Source organism: Sinohyriopsis cumingii, chromosome 12 (assembly GCF_028554795.1).
Source record: "Sinohyriopsis cumingii isolate HCF-2022 chromosome 12, ASM2855479v2, whole genome shotgun sequence".
In the NCBI taxonomy this organism is placed as follows: Eukaryota; Metazoa; Mollusca; class Bivalvia; order Unionida; family Unionidae; genus Sinohyriopsis; species Sinohyriopsis cumingii.
In genome coordinates, this window is record NC_142972.1 from 13,486,867 (window position 1) to 13,499,738 (window position 12,872).

General features: G+C 33.9%; 1 protein-coding gene across 1 annotated transcript in view; it reads right to left on the bottom strand.

Annotated features, from left to right (window-relative positions):
* Window positions 1-12,872, bottom strand: part of LOC149786021 (E3 ubiquitin-protein ligase rnf213-alpha-like) — a 559,813-nt gene that overhangs the window by 286,957 nt on the left and 259,984 nt on the right. The window contains exons 33-36 of the mRNA XM_089978097.1: window positions 11,812-11,888; window positions 7,145-7,274; window positions 2,354-2,461; window positions 159-244 (exon numbers count right to left, since the gene is read on the bottom strand). Of these exons, the coding sequence (XP_089834223.1) occupies window positions 159-244; window positions 2,354-2,461; window positions 7,145-7,274; window positions 11,812-11,888 (401 nt within the window). The remainder of the gene's footprint in view (window positions 1-158; window positions 245-2,353; window positions 2,462-7,144; window positions 7,275-11,811; window positions 11,889-12,872) is intronic.

Genomic DNA, 12,872 nt, shown 5'->3' on the forward strand with positions numbered 1-12,872 from the left:
AATATGATCAGTCATTTTCATCTTGATGCTTGATGCTTTAAATAGCTTTCAAGTTTCCTTATTTCAGTAATTTAAACCTCTCCATCTTCATATTAGATAGCACATTAATTTTTAAAATGTGTGTAAAGTGGATTTTACTACCATCTGAAAAGAGGTACCTGAAATTCTTGTGCACTCTACACTTGACTCTATGAGTTCCCAGGCCAAGATCCACATATCTCTCTCCTCCAAAATATACATAGTACTGAAAAAGATCGATACAAATATTTTCCAGATTGGTTTGAAGCTATAAAGTATCATTTCATATTTAGAAAGCTGACATATTATTACCAGTAAACATATAACAAAAATCTAGTGCCAACAACTGACTAAAAAGTTAACCGAAAAATTTAAAAGTACCAATTATTCAAGTTACACTGCATGTCCATGTAAATGAAATTTTATTTCCATGCTTAAGGTGTTATGAATTTGGAAACAGCAGGGATAATAAAATAAAATGTCAATTACATGCAGCTCTCCTTTCTTATTTTGTCTCATGCTTTCACATGATTATGGATACAATATGCACCCCAACAAGAATTCTCCAATTAGGAAATAAATGTCTTCTTTTGAATATTTGAGAGAAAATTTTTTATGAAAGTATTTTATTAAAGTTTTGGCATAACTAAACATTTTTATGTGATGCTGCTTAATTTTTGTCTCAAATAAGATATTATTTATATTTGGCCACTATCAACTATTGTATTCAGTAATCAGAATCTTAACAGGCTGTCTGCCAAGAATATGACAGACTCTAAGAATGATCTCCTCCAAGACTGCCCATCCATGCAGGTTCCAGACTTCAATGCAAAGAGAAGGAATGGATACATCTCTCTTCCCTCAGCAAATTCAGTGACTTTCTGCCAAGTTAAATGCTTTTTCCATACACAGACAACATATAGGACATCCATGTGTGTATGCACACCCAGTGCTTGATAGGCAGTGATGAGTTTATCCAATGAGGCCTTCTTTAGCCTACACTTACCCACACCATGCGACATAATAAAAAAATACAAAATACAAGATAACTGGGAACCAATGAAAGGTATATAATACTTGCCTGAACACCAGTTACTGAGAATGGGAACAAAGAACAGATGCACTGACAGTTAAGCAAATCATTCAAGCCCTTCAAAAATATGGCAAGAAACACAAAACACTCAAACAAGTCATGAATTCAGAAGAAAAAAACATTGAATCAACATAAAAAGTTGTGTAACTGGCTGGAAAGATGTTCAAAAACAATGAAGGCAAATTCTGATGAGCTGCTTGTTACACAATGTCATTTGAAAAAATTCCAAGGAAAAGAGGAAGCTATTCAGTTAGCTGGCTATGAGTTGGGAAGCAAACTGAGATTAGGTTCTTTTCTGTTTTAGACCTCCAATTACTAAATGCAGGAGGCAATACTGAACTTGGCCTGTAGACTTAGGGTCCCAGAAATGGCATGCATCTCAATAGCATTAGTTCACATAATAATGCTACTTAAATGAGCTTTCACTAACCTAAATTAAAACTAGATTAGAAATGAAGACTGAATAAGGTATGCAAGAAAACAAGGTGCACCAGTTTTTATTAATCCAGATGAAGACCTATCTAAGACATGAAAATGGATTCAAGATAAATGTAACATTTAAAGAGATATCTTTATTTTCATCATAAATCATTTGTCTAGTTTTTGTGCAATATTAATAAGTGACCAGAACAAATTATCCAGTTAGCTCTTGTTTTTCCCTCCCCTTTTTAAATCCTGACATACACATTCATCAAATTTGTCACTTTCACATTATCTGGTGGTTCAATATGTAACATTATCAGAATTAATGGAACCAAATTGTCATTTTATGGCAAGTAAGAAGTTTTATCGTCAAATAATCTTTTAATTTTCATCTACAGCTTACACAACACTGATGATATAAAAACATGTAAACCACTTCCCCCTACTATGAAAAACAAAACAAAACCACAAATATCAAACGCTACAAAATCCCCAAACAAAAATGAAAGAAAACAAACGAGAAACACTATTTTTTTAAAAAAATTTAAACCTCAAAACATAACACTAAATAGATAGGATCTCATACAGGTGCTTATTTAAATAGAAGTTATGTAACAAGTCTAATGATTTTTATCTTTAAAAATCCTTTGTGAACAAATAGTTTTAATTATTAAAGAAGTTTTAACAATTTATCTGAAATTATATTTATCACAGATTTTGTTTTAAAATTATGTTGTCTTTTAGTCAGTTTGATTAAATAGTCAAAATGAAGATTTACATAATTTCAATTTTTATACTTTATTATATCAATCAACATACCTGATTGAGCGCATCATAAAGACTCTCATACAAGTTTTCCAGGTTCAGCAACACCACTGTACGATCAGTCTCCATACACACTTTAATGAGGTTGATGTTCCTACATACCTGTAATAATCAGCAGATTTGTGCTTACAAAGAAGTGAAATGTATATATCAAAACTCTTTTTGTTTGACACACTGACTAGACTAGGACCAACAAGGTTTAGGGTGAAGCTGTCAAGAAATTCTGATAGGCATTATATTAACTGAGGCTCATATGAAAATAAAATTACAAAATAACACAATGACCAGATTCTGATATATAAAATTTGGCAAACTTGTTTCACAAGTTTCACATCTAACTGGAGGAAATGTTGTGGGTATAACTTGCAAAAGCTCCATTTTTTTAAAAGTGCCTCTTTCAAATTTAAAGTAATCTGAAGTTGTTCAACTGTAAATTCACAAATCTACTCCCTTCACCAACTCCCAACACCTTATCCCCACTCTACTCCTGATATCCATAGGCCAGAACTTAACATGCATTACATATTGGGTGTTTTCCTGCTACAATTCCATATACAGAATTTGGTAAAAACAAATGAACCTAACAAATATCCCTCTTTAAACAAGGGGAGGCATTAATGTAATCAATTCTTTAGATAGACCACATTCCTTGCCTTTCCTACGGAAAATAGTGGCCATAACTCTCTTCAAATTTACCATAAAGTTAAAATCATACTTGACATAGGTTTTTCTAATGTAAACCTTCACACCTTCCATTAAATTCTTCAGAAGTATCATGCAGAAATGGAAGTAACAAGAATCAAACAGGAACCATAACTCCATACAAGAAACTGAGCACAAACTAGGTCTTCTGACAATGTAACGTCCTATTGGAAATGAAATCATAAGTTACTGTGCTACATTCAGACAAGGGTAATGACATATGCCATCTATGCAGATCTGATGGGACCATGAGAAAACAATATTACTACAAATGGCACACAAACATTTAATAAAATAAGTTAATTAAGGGGCCTGTGCTAGGTAAAATGATTATACACATCCACCAAATTTTGCTGCAACTGATTTAAGAGAACTTAAACTCTGATCAGCAAAGATGCATAAAAGACAAATCTGTTTAAGCAACAGTAACCTTAATATAAATGGTACACTCCCTCTCCCTCCACCCCAACTCTACTCTTTCTTGGGCAATTTCCAAATCTGTTTTAGTGACACTAACCATGACATTGAACCTACTTACCTCAAATCTAAAAGAGTTATTTCTGGGCCACAGGGGAATTTTTGTCTTCATATTTCCCTGAAATCTACCATCTAGAATTAAAGTTATCTCAGATTTAAATACATAGGCAAAATATATTTTCAGTGACATTGGCCTAGATGTTACTGACCTCCAAATTAACAGGATTATTGCAGGGGTGCAGGAGATAAATATACCATAATTCATTCAATTCTGTTATGGATATAATGCCAATTTTTAAGCACACAGTAGAATGGATATGACAGCCAGTAAAACTTGTGGAGGAAGAACTCTGAAAACCCTAATAAGAACCACCAACCCACTGGCAGCTTTCTCACATACCCAAACTGGTTGAATCAAGAAAATAAAGTCAATTGATACAAAAAGGCCAAAAACCTTTTGCATAAAGATCTTTATTGACAATTATTCATTATAAAACATTTATCAATTAAAACCTTGCTTGGTGACTGTGTTGATATGGTTAGAAGGCTGCAGCTGCAACAGAACTGGTCAAATTCTAAAAATGTAATACCTATTAAAACTTTCATTTAGTGACATCTTAATTTTTTTTCACCTGCTGACCCCTGCTCTGGGCACCGAAGGTCAGTGAAAGGATCAAATTCCATACCATGCTAAAAATAATTCTCTCAAAGACCATTTTTTGGCACAAATATTGAAATATCTTGATGTTCTATATTGCAACTCCACTAACCCCTCTCACACTCCCTCCCCAGGACCCCTGGATCCAACTGAGTACAACTCATTGCATGTGTGATATACTGAGAATTTAAGAGCTGTACCAAAATGAAAATGACAAGCATAATGAACATAATGAAAAACCATTCTTTGCATTTGTTCTACCTTTTACCCAACCCTGAGGCCACAGAAGCATCTTGACGCTAACTGCACGTCTACTTCATTACTGTATAACATGCACAAGTGTACAAGTCCACCCCCATTTTCTACCAAGAATGTTGTTGTTCTAGGGTTGAATGCCATTTCTCAGCACAAGATAGGCTATACATGGTGGCCAGCATAACTGATGGAGGAAGAATCTGGGGAAACCCTGTAAGAAGCATGACCCATGTGAAGCTACTTGCAGCTTTCTCACATACCAAGACTCGATCCCATACAGACAGAGGTGAAATTGAAGTGATTGCTAAAGGCAAGCACTTTAGACCTCTTGAGGCCCTCTTTCCAGAATGAAATAAAAAACTTGGTTCTGCCATAAAATGTGTTTCATGATATAATAAATTTTACAATCTTTATAATTTAACTCTTTTCGTAGTCTGACAATAGCCTGACAGTGTGGATAGTGCACTTACCATCTCTTGTTAAACTACAATTGATTAGTTTACAAGAAACCAGTGACTGACAGTCTCTCTTGTATTTCCTACCAGTATCTGTCATCTAATAATGCCCAATATTTTTTAACAGTTAAAAAAATTCAATGGAAAAAAATGGCTATATCGAAATCATATCTTTCCTATTTTATGTCTTATTTTGTAGCTGGAGTTCTGTCTGCTGCATCACATCTCTCAAAATTCCACATTGCCAACAGCACTCTTGAAAAGTGACAGTTTGTCCTCATCTATCATCATTCCATGCATTGCTACATAATAGCTGTCATATCTGTTTACATCTGGACTCTCTAGGTAATGTTAATGCTAAGTATTGTCCTCACACAAAATATCTGTCATTCATTTTATTTGAAATTCAGCACTTTTTAAAGGCATGGATGCTGATGATTTGATCTAGCTCAGACCATGAACCACTATTCATTGACAGACATAGCTTGGTCTGCTGCATTCTTCCAGACAACATAAATATGTGTTGGTTGTCACTATACTACTCAGTCCAGTTTCTTCTGAGCATTGCTTTCATGGCCTTGGTTATGCTGACATACAAGGGTTGAAGCATAGATGTCATAACACAAGGAATTATGCCCAGAATGGTCATGTAGTAAGTTTTTTATGGTCTTGATATAGTGTGATTTTTGGTATCAGAAAGCATCAAGGACTAGTGGAATTTTTCTGGTGTAATATCTAGCCATTCTCCCAATATTTTCTTTGTTCAGTCCTTATCAGTGTTTTTGTTTCATTCATCCATCCCTTCTTCTGGCACCTGACTTGGATCCACTCTGACCACACTGCATTCTTTGGAAGCATTATTCTCCTGAAATAACAAATGGGGAATCTTTCCGCCCTTTTACAGCAAGCATCATTGTAAAATAATTTTTCTTTTTACAAATTAATGTTATGCTAGTGTTGTTGGATGGAAGATCAAATGTCAAGGGAGTCTGGTTAGCATTTCCTATCTGGCTCAACTCAGTGTTGCATCTTTTGTGCTGTTTAATGATGAATTGCTTGAATTCCAGCAGTTTGTCCTTTTAGTCTTTTGGAAGCTTCTGGTCTGCATTTGTGTGCTGCTAAACTGATAAACCATGCCATCACAGACATGCATATGTGCAGCTCACACACAAACTGGAAGTCATCCATTTTTTGTTATGTAATTAATATTGCCTAAAAGTGAATATTTGTGGTGGATTTTGGACATTCCCTGACAAGACAACACAGGCACTCACTTTATTTGTATGTACCCTGTACAGAGTACACCTCTGGGATCTACATTTTTATTGGCACGAAAAAGAAAATATTCTTAATCCCAAAGTGCAACACACCTGTAAAATACTAGAAACATTGTTTGAAGCACTACTGTTAATGAAACACTAAGTATATACACAAATTACAGCAGAGTACTGATGCTCACACTTTGCTGATTTTTATACAAAGTCACTGTATCAACATAATGTCAGTCAAGTCTCATGGTGCAAACAAATGCTTGTTAGGTAAAGAATTGCAGAAAGCACAGCTTTCAAAAACCACTGATAATTAGGTCTGATCTTTCACTCATTAGGCATGAACTGCTTGATTAATAATACAGACTTTACTGATTGTCACCAGTAATATCTTACATTTAAGTGATGGCCTCTATGACCTGTGTAACCTATCAGTTGTGGAAGTGTTATTTTAATTCTTCTTTTTACTCATTTGAAGTTTAGGCAGTCACAAACAAAGGATTCCACTGTCTTTCAATTTAGCTAGCATTTTTGCACTTTGTGACATTGGCTTTCTCTGATGTTAAGCACTCAGACTAAAAAGCAGTGTAAATGATTATCTTGACATGGGTTTTATTTGTGCTCATAGTGGTGGTAGTATATTATATGTTTTGACTGCATCAGCTACCACTGATGCTACTCCAATGAAAACACTTTGTAAGTAATGAACTAGACAGGTCTTTGATTTGTGCTCATGCATGTGGTGGTATTGTTTTAAACATTCAAATGACTAACACTTGCATTGCCTTTGTATAATAATTCTTTTGTATTCTTCATTTTGGGTATTTATAAAGGTTAAACCATGAAATTAAATATCTACTAATATGTAAACTTTGACAAGCAAAACTATGAACTGAAGTACCCACAGAAATTTCTTTTTGAACAAAACCACAATAACTGAGCCCCATGAAAATAAATGATATCTATACACCTGTGTGTATTCCTGGTCATTGGGAAAACTACTGCCAAATATGGTAGTGATATTTGTGGTTGGTATCAGCTGTGGCAGAATGCTAAGAGCTCCATAGTTCTCCGTCAGCAGCAGAAGGTACCGACTTTCACTGAAAGGAAGTAGAAAAAAATTCTTGAGAAAGATCAGGAATGGGTGATGTGATAAAATGGGTGAGGTTATGGACCATAGTTATGATACCTCTCGTTCACTTTCTATTAGTGATATTAAAAACTGGAACTGTTACATTAAAAACATCAATTTTAACCATTTGACATTTCAGGTACACATATATTATGTATAGAAACATTTAAGAGTAAAATCCGATCGTTATTGCTGAATAATTATTTTACATGGAAGAATTTTTTATGTGCTTTAAAATCTCACTGTCAACCCGTACGAAATTTTCCACATGGAATGGATATGGAATCCATACGTACTTTTACAGAAATATCCATATGGACATTTCTATTCTATAGTTAAAGCACTCTTATGGATTTCAGTGTATCCATATAGAAATGTTATGGACTCCGTACGTACTCCGTATGGAAAATCTTATGGAATATGCTAATTAGTCCATGAGATTTGTAGGTTGTCCATATGGAATAAAATTAAAATTCCATATGGAATTTGGCAATACTCCATATGGAATTTGTGAATAGTCCATATGGAATTTGTGAATAGTCCATATGGAGTTGGCAAATATACCATATGGAATTTGTAAATAGTTCATATGGAATTTGGTAATAGTTCATCCCGTACAAAAATTTCCAGGCATACTTAAGGTGGATTTCAGACGGGTTTTTTAAGTATTTTCTGTCTAAACCATAAAAAAATCTGCTTCAGATTTCTATTAAACTGCCTAATGATTCTTAAACATTATTGGGAATCAATGATGAATATTTCACCATAATTTTTAAAATGGATATAAATTTTATATTGACAGACATTATCAAATAAGATTTAGGTTTTTCTTGTCCTCATTTTCTTTCTCACATACAAAGCCTAATCCATGATGGCATCACTTAAGTCTTTTTCATTTCACTGAAAAGTCTGGTGAGATTTCACAAATATTTAACTAAAACGTTTGTGAGATTTCACTACAATTTTGATCATTGTATAGTATTTTACTGAATTTTTAGAAGTTTTTCATACATTTCAGAAGGTTTCAGATTAATAATGAATATGACTTAAACAGGACTTTATTAACCAAGGTGATATTAAGTTTGCATGATTTTATTTACAGATGTTGTAATTATATGACATCCAAGGCAAGAGATATGGGAGTTAATAATAATAATAAAATTAATGATAATAATGACGTTATTTAGAGAAGGTAACTTAATTGCAGAACTAATCTACCTTGAGGCCTATCTGTTATGTACAATATTTATAGTATATACAACATGATGTGAAGAATCTGGCTTGACACTAAATAATTAATTGATTTTAAAAATCAAAGTATCAAGCCTAGAATATATGCACAGGCATCTGTGAACACATAAACATATATAAAATATTAATCTGCATTGAAAAATTCAACTGTGAAAATAATGCAAAATTACAGAAAAGCATCCATTTGCGACATGAAAAGAAATGCTAAAAGCCTGCTATGTCACTTGTACTGCAACTTGATTTTTGATTAATGTACAAACTATGATGCTGTTGTGGTATCTTGAATTAGTCCTTGTTCAATAAGCAGCGTGACAAACGTTTATCATGATAGAAGTACTCTTATTTTACACTGAATTCCAACACACCTAGAATATTTAGATAATATACACAATAATGCCTCACGATATTGAACGATGATTCTACGTGGGCCAAGAAAATTCCGCAAAGATATGACCATCTTTGATAGACATGGGTATTTCGCAAGAATTCCACCAGTGATCTATACTTTGTCCTCCTTAAATTCATCCTGGAAGTTAATCAGTTTTGAGTTATATAACTTCGAAATCATCCTGGTTCAATTCCTTGTCCTATTTAGCACATTAGCCGCTACTGTAGAGCTGTTATGGCACAAAAAGTGAAATGCTAATCCTGGCGTTCAGTTTTCATACACACTGACCAATTACGCTCCCATCGACTTTGATTCAAGCTATTCTCTTTGCCGCACATTTTTCAAATGGTTATTCAAACTCGTATCCCACTCTAATCGCCATGTTTAGCATTCCCGTCAGTTTCCGTTACGCAACGACTCATTGGACAAGTACAAAATTTTGACCAATCAGAAAGCTCTTTACATTGATCATCCTTTAAATAATAAACGGAACAAATACTTATTAGAAAGCCCGTTGCGGAATGGGACCGGATAGAGCATTATTTAAAAAAAGTTTCGGAGACGATATTAAAAAAGGGTCCATATCGAGGAAAATCAGATTCAGGTCAGGAGAAAAGCGAAATTCTGATTCAAAACAGAAAACAAGAAAACTTGTTTGAGGGCAGTTAAATCCAATTTAAGTTTAAAAAAGTACAACAACAACAATAACAAAATTTGATAAAGAAATATAATACAGAAAGATGTGGAAAGAAGTTATTGTTCCCAAAATAAAGAACACAATTACAGCTATCAAAAACAGGGAATATAAATGCTGCTGAAAATCAATCAAATTGTACAAGAAACAAAAATAAATTTTATTATATCTTATTTATATTTTTTTAAACTAAAATTTCAGTGATTTTGCAATCACAAAATATCACTATATTTTTAGAATTTTTGACAAACTCTCAGTGAAATTTCAACAAAAAATTCCCACTAATATTTTCAGAAATGTTGGCAGAATCAGTGAAATTTCAATCACAAAATTTCACTGATATTTTCTTAAATTTTGGTAAAATCTCCTAAAATACCATGATTTTAGTGAAAATGGACATTTGAGTGAATGTCAAGAAATGTTCATTGATTTTGCTGAAATTTAAGTCACATTTTCACTAGGGCATGATTTTTGTAGAGCATATTTTGATAGGAAGCCAAAAAAATTACTTTTCAGAATAAACATTAGATCAAGCCCAAAATCCACCTTGCACCAAAGATTCATCTATGCTTGTATTTTAATACTAAATTTCTGATCATGTTTACATTTTCCCTACTTTTTTGGTCATGTCTTTGTTTTTAAACATCTGTGGAAATAAATTAAAGAAAACTGACATACATGTGTTTCTTAAAATTTATGAGTATATATTCATCCTTCCACATCAGCTACACTGACATATACAGGAACACAAACTCCCACCAACATTTCTATTTTAATCAGATAGTTTAGTTATTTTTATAAGTCTTCAGAGAGTATTTTCCATGATGCTATAACACACGAGCCTGATTTCCATATGGAAAAAAGTGCTTATGGATTAAAGTTGCAACTTTATTCCATATAGAATTTTCACTTGCTGTGAAGTACTTATGGAATTGATATGGAATAAATTGTCTGATTCCATAAGTTTTTCAGTCCATATCTATTCCATACGGATTCCATAAGTATTCCATACGGAATCCATAAGAAATTTCTGTACGGGAAGTCAGTGAAGCTGCGTGACCAACTGTAGCTGCCATTTCTCATGCTTAAAATTTATAAGTTATTTGTCTGCGTCTACATCACTAAATCATCTGAATTTGATAATTTATAAAAACTAATTACTGCTTACATCAATATCAGAGCCTTTTCTTAGGTTATTGAAGCTTTCATAGTTGTGATTCTAATCAATAAAACTCAAGAAAGTACTGAACAAAATCAGCTGCCTCCATTTTGGAGAGTGGAGAATACAACCCAGTTACTTTAAATATCAGATTTCGACCAGATATTAAACACTAACCATGTGCTCTGACATAATGGTCATTTACAATAATGAATGTAGTATATAAAAGTTTTTTTTCACAAAGGTGGCGCTACAAAAACCCACTCAAAATGGCTGACGTATACAGCAGGCATTGAAAGGCGCATCCATGAGAATGGTGTAGAGGTGTCAAAAGGCACTTCCATGCAAATCAGGTAGAGGCAATCCAAAGGCACTTGCATGAGATAAAGGGTTAAGAAATAAACTGTACCCATCATGTGTTAATTGTTCCATATCAACACTAGTTGTCAGAGAACAAATGGAATATAATCCCAAAGAGGGAGGAGGGGTGAAAAAATTGCTCCTAGGGGCTCAATAACTACTAGATCTCACAAAACCTGTTTTTATCTGTGAAAACACATGATCCATCTGACTGACTTCTTTACTATCGTACAAATTTTATCATTGAGCAAAATCAAACAAGTGATTCAAGTTTTCTTAATTTATAATCACTCTCACTGAATATCAATTCTGCATTGGAGCCCCTGTGCTTCTAATTATTGCATAAATAGATGCTTTGATGCTAAGAAGTGCAAAATTACAAACTAATTCTGTCTACTGGACATACAAATCTGTCTTTTGTATCCAAATGTACCTCTGAATCGTGAACTGAATGGTGAATTAATAGAGTGGAATAATCTACTCATTACCTAAAATGTGCTAAAAAAATATATTTGTTATGGTGGGCAGACACACAAACTTGTGAGACACTGCCAACTATAAGTAATTTGGCAAATTAATTATATTTTCCCATATATTAACTCCATAACTGCCATGCATATATACATGTGCACACACACACACCAAATGCTAACCTCTTTATGCTGTTGATATTAGGCAGACAGGCCTGAATTAAACCCTTAGTGCTGCAATCAGGGTCCCCCTCTCGGTGCTGAAATTCAAATATACTGATTAAAACATGAAATCTGAATTAATCTAGCCTGTGACAAATATACAATAGAGTCTACCTTTGGAGTTGAGATGGCCTCAATGCCATTTAACTATTCCCTGAATCTATTTTGACCTTTGGCCTTGTGTTTAAAACCACACTGATGGCACTTTATTGTCCGTCTGTGCCTGCTTTCCTGTGCTAAATGTTTGGTTTCTCCACAGTAGTCACAACACTCAGTGTACAGATTATATTGATATGGCTGACCATAGTATTTACAGCTATTTCAATCTACATTGGGTTTAGAGCGACTGTTGAAGTCTGAAGCTGGGCTATAAGACCAGACTACAGTGGTCCCCCTCATGAATGGCCTGCCTGACCAGCGGCCACCCACTCTTTACAGCCAGAATCCTTTGGCACCGATGAGTTTGTGTTTAAAAGTACCTCTCAAGAGAGGCCACCCCTCTAACTCAACCAGCGACCAGCATACGAGTGCAAAAATGTAAAATTTACCCCTTGTAAGTGGCCACAACTTATTTTAATATGTGTCCAGAACCAATATTTAATTCATATGGTATGGTAAGTAATCTGATTATCTTTACTGATGTCTGTTTCCCAATATCAGGTTTTCGTGTTGGCTAAAGTACATGTACCGCTAAGGTTAACAGTATATCATTGATGCAAACATTTACATAAAATAGAGTCAAGAATGTTTTTATAGAAATTTGAGCTTCACACAGCAGTTGTATTTTGTTTTTCTTTGATGATTTTAACCAGACACAACTGTCAAGATCATATCATGGTCAGCAAAGGCTAAATACAGATATTGTGGATTAACAGAAAAAGAGAAATTAACCTTCAACAAAACAGAGTACCAGACAATGACAGAAAAAATTCACGTGACAGTACATGTATCAATTCCTTTATAAAAAAAGACATTTCGTTGACTCTACAAAAGTTTCATCTGCACAATTATGCTGCAGTACA